The sequence below is a fragment of the Phaseolus vulgaris genome, chromosome 2 (genome assembly GCF_051622355.1).
Source record: "Phaseolus vulgaris cultivar YP4 chromosome 2, ASM5162235v1, whole genome shotgun sequence".
NCBI lineage: Eukaryota > Viridiplantae > Streptophyta > Magnoliopsida > Fabales > Fabaceae > Phaseolus > Phaseolus vulgaris.
The window spans coordinates 45,446,988-45,454,780 of record NC_143499.1 but is presented as its reverse complement, the minus strand read 5'-3'; the positions used below and the strand labels follow the sequence as shown (position 1 = coordinate 45,454,780).

At 32.1% G+C, this 7,793-nt stretch overlaps 1 protein-coding gene across 6 annotated transcripts; it reads right to left on the bottom strand.

Annotated features, from left to right (window-relative positions):
• LOC137812549 (Amidase family protein) lies at positions 1–4,716 on the bottom strand. Of its 6 annotated transcripts, none has more exons than XR_016518843.1 (13): positions 4,406–4,710; positions 4,130–4,177; positions 3,375–3,476; positions 3,080–3,304; positions 2,884–2,966; positions 2,633–2,733; positions 2,120–2,243; positions 1,871–2,025; positions 1,524–1,660; positions 1,281–1,428; positions 905–1,129; positions 516–749; positions 1–394 (listed from the first exon to the last, which is right to left on the bottom strand). XR_016518843.1 is itself a non-coding variant. In XM_068614615.1 (13 exons), the coding sequence occupies exons 1-13, from the start codon at positions 4,505–4,507 to the stop codon at positions 236–238; spliced, it is 1,866 nt and encodes a 621-aa protein (XP_068470716.1). In that variant the 5' UTR covers positions 4,508–4,710; the 3' UTR covers positions 1–235. The 6 variants fall into 6 exon arrangements, 4 of the variants coding, with proteins under 4 accessions (XP_068470716.1, XP_068470717.1, XP_090155169.1 ...); XM_068614615.1 differs by having other exon boundaries at positions 1,281–1,451; XR_016518844.1 differs by lacking the exon at positions 4,130–4,177.
• Between the last annotated feature and the right edge of the window lie 3,077 nt (positions 4,717–7,793).

Sequence of the window (7,793 nt, the reverse complement as noted above, 5' to 3'; positions counted from 1 at the left end):
TAAAGATAAGAAAATAATTTGAAATTACCAGGATAAAATGTGTGAAGTGTAAGGAAATAAAAGACAATGTTTTATATGCCTGATTCAGAAATAGTGAGTCTCACCCTTGAAATGGATAATTTAAAATATAAGAAAATATTTAAGAGTTAATATGGTAGAAAAATAGTTTCTTCTTATAACTCCATTTCTTATGCTTTTTCAAGTCTGGGTGAGAGTGATACTGTGGTGAAGCCGTTTAAGAAGTAGGTGAAGGAGCCATGCCTAAAACCCTGGGAGGGTAGGTAATACCAGTAACTGGGTCAGGAATCTTATCATCTGGCCCGAGATCATTGATAGGTGGCCGCTGCTTATGGTGATTGGTGACAGCTTGGTAAGCCATTGCCAACGCCAGAGCCTGAAAAGAAAAGAGTGGGCAATAAGCTAGGTATAGAATTACAAATTGAGTACAAAGCCATAAACTTTTAGTAGTATAAAAGGTGTAGAAGATACTGAAGATATTGCAGTCACAAACATACAATGTGGTCTCGGTTAGGGGGAGCATAAATGCCAGTGGTGATTGTAGTTCTTCTTCTAGTTCCACCTGGTGGTGGATCAGAGATATTTTTAAGTCCTGTTGGCACTACTATGACTGGTAAACCAACAAGATTTCCAATACAAACTCTCTCCCACTCAGTTGCATTGCCAATGAATGCATCCACGGTGAAGGACTCTCTTATTTCCTTTATTAGCCTTCCCCTTGCCCTTTGTGCCTGCATACCATAATTTTATTTTCAATCCGAATAATGCCAACTTATCACATCTGAAAAGATAAAACATATCAAATCCTTGGTTTAAATGAAATTCTTCATATAAGAGATGTTTGATTTTAATTTAACTATTTAAGGGAACCAAATAAATGGTTGACCTGCATATAGTCCACTGCTGAAAGTATGCGGGTTCGGCGTAGTTCAGTGGGCCATTGATCTTGGGCTTCATACACATTATCCTCCCCTGAGCGTTGCCACTCATCAAAGTGAGCTAGCATGTCAACGTCCATTGTGAAATTTAAGATACCTTGAACAGAATCAACTGTGTAATTCAGTTTGAAAGGGACCATCCTGACACCTTTTGATGCAAGAACATGAACAACCTGAATTTTCATAGCAGAAGAAATTTAAGTCTCATGAATCATGTCTAATCCTAACAACATTCAAGAAGTGCAAATGTCTTCATGGAAATTGACATTATTTAACGTCAAAGCTTGAACCACTTGTCCCAGCGAAATTACTTGAATGACTAACCTCCATTTCAGCATCATCGAGATATCCAACGGTCAATTTAGAAATGTCAACCAGGAATGGATCATCAAGGGAGCTATCTTTTGACGAGGGATCATCATGATCTCTTCCCCGAACAATATCGAGAATAATAGCACAATCAGTAGCAGATCTACAGAAAGGGCCAAGTTTATCCTAATGGAATAGTTACATGTAAGATTAACATTCACATCATCCAATAAAAACATCGGATAATTTGGGTTTTACCAAGCTTTCTGAAATGCTCATAACACCACTTCGACCAATAGTTCCAAAAGTTGGGCGCAATGCTGTCACCCCACATCGAGCTGCAGGATAAGTTATAGATCCAGCTGTTTCTGTACCGAACGCGAATGGAACCATACCTGCAATGCAATAAACAAAATCACATAGCTGAATTCCATAGATAAATCTAAAGTTTTAAGCTCGTATTCTCTTTTTTGGTTTACTATATTGATAAAATGAACCAAACAATGGAAAAAGACCTATAAAGGTCATCCAACATGAATTGGCACGGATTAGAAAATGAAACAAGTAAAGACGAAAAAAAGTGCAGGCATTCGTGGAAAAAGTACCTGCTGAGGTGGTAGCTGCAGGTCCAGCAGATGAACCAGTAGAAAACTCCTCAATATTCCATGGATTCCTAGTTCTGCCACCAAACCAGATGTCATCATATGCCAATGATCCAGAAACAAGCTTTGCAACTAGAACAGCCCCGGCAGATTTCAACCTGTGGTGGAACAATACCATCAACTATACACATAATTGTAGACATAAATATAATTTCTGGTTGTAGATTTACGTTTGTCTTGTCAAGATATTACCTTTTATAGACCCACGCTTCCATGTCAATAATTTGATTTTTGAATGATTTTGATCCCCAGGTCGTTTTGTATTTGGGCACTGATATTATGTCCTTCAATCCGTAAGGAATGCCATGAAGAGGCCCTTCAATGAAGATTAACATTCGATTTAAAATACTGACTCAACTTACAAAGGTCATCCTGAAACAAAGCAGGTGACAACTTTCCATCTTAAAAGTACAGTTCAGTGACTCTGTTTCATTGAAGGGTCTATTCCGAGGTACAAGATAACCGAAATTCTAGTTAGTCCAGTAATCGTTCATAAAACTGTGGTTTATCCTTAAAAAATAATTTTTCTTATATATCTTGTTCATGATGTATAGGAATCTTACATTTATGATGTTAGGAAGGTTAGGGTTCCAGAATATTAATCCACATTGGTTCTTCTAACAGTAGAAGGATTATGTGGAAAGTAAATAAATTAAAAACAAATATTTTTTTAATGATGAGATGCTTGAAGAATAATATAACTACCCAGATAGACTCCCTGGCTGAGCAACTTGTCTGCTTCTTTCGCTTGCTCCTGTGCTAACTCTTCGGTACAAGTGACTACAGCTTCAAGAGTAGGATTGTACCTGGTGTTAATTCCAGAATCCACATGACATAGTTAATCACGAGGATATGTTTCAAATACTTGAATTCAAGTCACCAAAAAGAATGCAACACACGACACAATGCATGTTACAACAACTGCTAGCAAATTAGCATTCCAAAATTAGTACTACTTTTTCAATCTCCGCAAGAATATTTGTGTAAGCTGCTGAGAAGTAATTTGTTTTGTTTTGATGAGTTCACCTAACTCGAGAACCTGATTTGATACACGGGGGAAAAAGTCATTCATGAAATAGAAACTAAAATGTTTATATAAGATACATAACCAGAGTCAAATTAGTGGTCCGTCAGCTATGATGGATTACTTACACTCATAAAGGCAATATCATCTTCAGATTCAGGTCTCTGTACTCCAGAGATGGAAGGATAGTTGAACCTTTTGTTTTCATAATGAACCGGTTCATAGTTCCAATCAGCATTGAAAACTAATGGAGAAGGATAATGCAAGCCCCCATTCTCATGAGCTACAAGTTTTCTATTGGCTTTTATGATTGGAATATTGAACTCCTTTGCACCCTCTGCAATCTCCCCAATCTGAGGGAAACAGAATTAGTTACCTCACAAGCATCATTGTACCAACAAACTAACAAGTCAAGGAAAATACCTGTCTATCGTCAAAGAAGTTGGCGTCAAGTAATCCAAAGAAACATCTTAAGCTGGAAATATTACATGTCATCTCTGATAATTGACATTGGTTTGTACTTCCCTGGTTGGTGGCAAACAAATAAAGGGACATAAATGAAAATAACAAATTATAAAGAAATACTCACAAGTCACAATACTTGGTGCCTGAACACTTAACTTTGGGCACCAAACCAACTTTACATTTGATCACATTAAAATTTTGTAAGGGTCTGTTTGGATTGATGGTTGTTGAATTAGTCATAGGAAAAATGCCAAAACACATTCCGTACAGCACTCTTTTCTCTGTCATGAGATTAACCCATATTTAGTGGATTCTGAGATAACTTCTCCCAAAAGTTGTAAAATCAGTGCTAAAACATAGCATTAGATTTGAGAGCGTGTTGCTAAAATTTCATATTAGTTAAATATTTGCTGGTTATCGTCTAACCAAATGCAACACGGTTTTGGTAAGAAATATTTGGCGCCAATTAAATGGACCAATTAATTTGTGTGTAGATAACTATTTCCATCAAATCTAGTAGCAAAACATGAAATAAAATTCTCCCATAAACTAAAATCATTTAACAACCAATATGGAGAAGTTTTCGCATTTGATTTTTCACTTAAACTAATTTTAACTGTGGAGAAGAATTCATTTAATTTTTTCTCTCATATGAACTCTTGTAAAATTGTTTCGAAATTTATGGAACAGCTCGTAAGCAACCAGAAACTAACCTGCATTTTCTGGCAGAATATTTTCCATATTCTCTTAACGGTTCTCACCTGTTTTACATTTGTCAGAGAGAGCAGCGTATTTGTTTTTGTACAATTAACAAATAAAAAACAGAGAAACTATACATATCTTCAGTTTTGACTCTCCTGTTGTAGATACAGTAATGGAATAAAATGCAATGGATTCGTTGACCGCATCAATGCTACTAGTAAACCACAGGAGTATATAAAAACGGTAGATCGAAACTCAGTAAGGTAAAAAAGTGAGGAGGAACGTACCATTGATGTTAGGTTTGGTTTTGAACAAAAAGAAGCTGGTGAGAGCGAGGAGGATAGAGTGAGGAAAAAGCAGAAGCAGAAGAATTGAGAGAAGAAGAACATGGTGGCAGAATACTACAGCTGTTTGAAAAGTGGAAGCTGAGAGTGCCACCGCTACCACGTCTCCCTTCTGTAACTGCTTCTCCGCGACACTTGTTCGTTTCTCCTCTCTCTTCCTCTGTTTCAGTTTATTCACCATATGCTAGCTTCAATCTTCACGTCTACCCAATATATTAATATTAGGTTTTTCTTAGCTGCACTTCTCTTATGTTAATGTTTATAGATTTATTTATTTTCTAAAAAATTCAATTCTAATATTTATTTTCTTTAAACTAATTTTACTGTTCTATTTAGAATTTTTATGTTCGACGCATGAGTTTTATATTCACGTTTATTTTAATAGTCAAACGTTTTTTATTAAAAAAAAAAATATTGTCTTAATTAAATTACTTCAATGACATCTCCCGTTTTTAATACTACGTAACAAGCAAACACATTTTGGTTTATCTCTTTAATCCATTCAAATTGAAAATATTTTTAAAGTTGTTAGTGGTCAAAATAAAATAAAAAATCACACATATTTTCATTTTTATTTGAAATTTATTTATTATTTCTGGACAGATTTCATCAAAAGTTATACCATATAGGTAATATTGATAATCTAACATGAGTTTTTTTTATGTCAAAGTGATTCTTTGTATTTATTTTAGGCATGATACAAAATTTAATTCAATTTCTCATTACTGATATTTTAATATACATTATTTAAACTATTAATGAATGGTTATAATATTATCTAAAGTATATACATAATATACAACATTGTTTATATTTATTCTAGTATTTTTCGTACTCAGCCTTGTTTTATAACTTAAGGAATCATGATAGATGCTTGAGTAAAAGTAGTTGGTGCAAATAACAATGACCACTGTTTAAAATATCAAGAGATATGTAGAAACTAAAAAAAAAACAATAATAAACAAAAGATAAAATGTCAAAACATCTCATTTTGACTATTCTAACACGTTTAATCCTAAAAGAACCAAAAGACAACTGAGAACTTTAATATTTATGGAAGTGGAAAAAAAAAATCCCCAAACAAGATATATCACAATTTTACTTTCCTTCTTACTTTCTCGAGCTTTTCACATTTTATGCTAAATTTCCTAAGTATTACGCAAATGTTTCATTCCAATGGCTGAAGTTATTTTTATATATATTGTAAGAAGTTATTGTTCATCACCTTTTTTTTTTTTTTAATTGACACACTCATCTTACAATATAAATAAATCAGTACCAACATTTTTTTCCCTTGCTTTGTTAATCTTTTGAAACCTAAAGAAGATACCCATATTTTTATGGAGGTTCCCAAATTTTTTGAGATATTACTCAAATTTAGTGAAACGTGTCCCAGATTTTTATAGAATTTTTACAACTGTTTTAATTATTATTTATTATAACTGTTTTAAATATATATTCAACCCGTTGATCATTTAGACAGAGACAAAGTCTTTTTATTTTACTAATTGACAAATTGCATACTTTATGAAATTTTTTTCTCAGACTTTATCCAAATCAAAGCTATCTTCTCCCATGGTGTTATGTTATTTCTTATAAATAATGTAATTGTTTATCCCTTTCTAATCTTGTGTGAATTTTGTAGCCTAAACATATAAAGAAAAAGGAACGACTAATGATCTTATCCCTACATGTTCGGACACGTATTGATTATTACGTGGAATGGGAACGGAATATAATTTTCAACGTTGTTTGGCAGCCTTTGAAACGGAATAGTTTTTCAAATCATTAACAATTTGGTACATATCAACACAGAATCAACACAGAATGAAGTTAAATTGATTAGATTATAAAATAAATGATTACGTAAATATCATCCATGACAAATATAAATAAACTTAAGACATATGTTTTATTCTCTTATATGTTTTTTATTTCTTTTGCAAAAGGTTTTCTGCTGCTCCTATTCCGGGAGTGGTTTAGAAATGCATTAGCAATAGATTTACAAATGGGCCTAAAAAACTAGCTTTAATAAAGTATATTAATTTATAAAAGATATAATGAAAGTATGATCTTCAATGTTACTTTTAATGTTTTAGAAAAAAAAAATTAAGTGCTTTTAAATAACATATATCTCATTGCGTGATTGTGTTTTTTTTTTTCTCTCTTTAGAAAGTCATCTAAGATTTTTCTTTAAAATACGTTGGTAAAATGTGTTTATTATGTAAATTTTACTTATTCATCACTTTGGATGTATATCTTGGATGATAATTTGTACTTCTCTTAATAATAATAATATATCATCCAAAAAAATAATTAACAATATTGAACACGAGTTTAATATTTGTAAAATTTATATTAAATCAAACAAATATATATATATATATATATATATATACACTTAACATTTTATATATTAAGATTGTATAGCTTATACAGTTAAAATTGAAATTTCTATACACATAAACCTTATTTATTATTTAAAGAGAAAAGTTAATTATAGAGAGAGAGATAGATATCGGGATCAACCCTATCTCGTTCTACTCTATCAACTTTTTGGAGTTTAAAGTTATAATGTTTTTGTTATAATTATGCTCCACAATAATTGGTTATGTTTTTTATATATAGAAAAATTCAAAGAAATAAACGGAATGAAAAAGTAATAAAAGTCATGTTAATGAGTGAAAAAAATAGCAAATCTAATTCGATAGTTGTTTTTATGAAATTATTACTGGCCTTAAACTACTTTTTTTTTAATAAATACAAATGTGAAAAGCAAAGTGGCTGAAAATAGAAAATTAAAAATTAAAAAACAAACATATTTAATTAAAAATAAAAAATAAAAGGAAGATACATAATTAAATAAAATAACTATTGAATCTCAGAACATTTATTTCTCTTCACTCTTATTTCCTCTTCTATGAGGTACATTCACCTTTACATTTCTCATTATTTCTTTATTCTCCATGTTTCTCATTCACCATTGATACATGACATGGTCCTTGCCTTAGTGACCACATGAAATTATTTGTAAAATTAATGAAGATCACAACCAGTGGAGGTTCTGCAGATAGTGGTTGGCTGGGAGTAAAATAAGTTGTTGCTTTCTGTCCACAACTCTACTCATTCATCTTGTCATTTTCAGAAGAACGGCATAAAAGTCAATTTTCTATGAAAAAAAATTAGGCAATCTCCTCTCAGCAGCATTTGGACAGTTCTATTGGCATGCTTTCCCGTTGAATCAAACTCACTAAATGCTCTTCTGACAGAATAAACATGTCATAAACCAAATATATTAAAAACGCAAAACCTACCTAACCCTTTATAAAGC

What these genes read in the sequence shown, in the direction of transcription:
- LOC137812549 (XM_068614615.1), bottom strand. Translation starts at nt 4,507, where the DNA reads ATGTTCTTCTTCTCTCAATTCTTCTGCTTCTGCTTTTTCCTCACTCTA. An exon ending in TTCTTGCGGAGATTGAAAAA is followed by an intron (nt 2,734 to 2,883) that starts GTAGTACTAATT and finishes AATTAACACCAG; the next exon opens with GTACAATCCTACTCTTGAAG. An exon ending in TCGATGATGCTGAAATGGAG is followed by an intron (nt 1,130 to 1,280) that starts GTTAGTCATTCA and finishes ATGAAAATTCAG; the next exon opens with GTTGTTCATGTTCTTGCATC.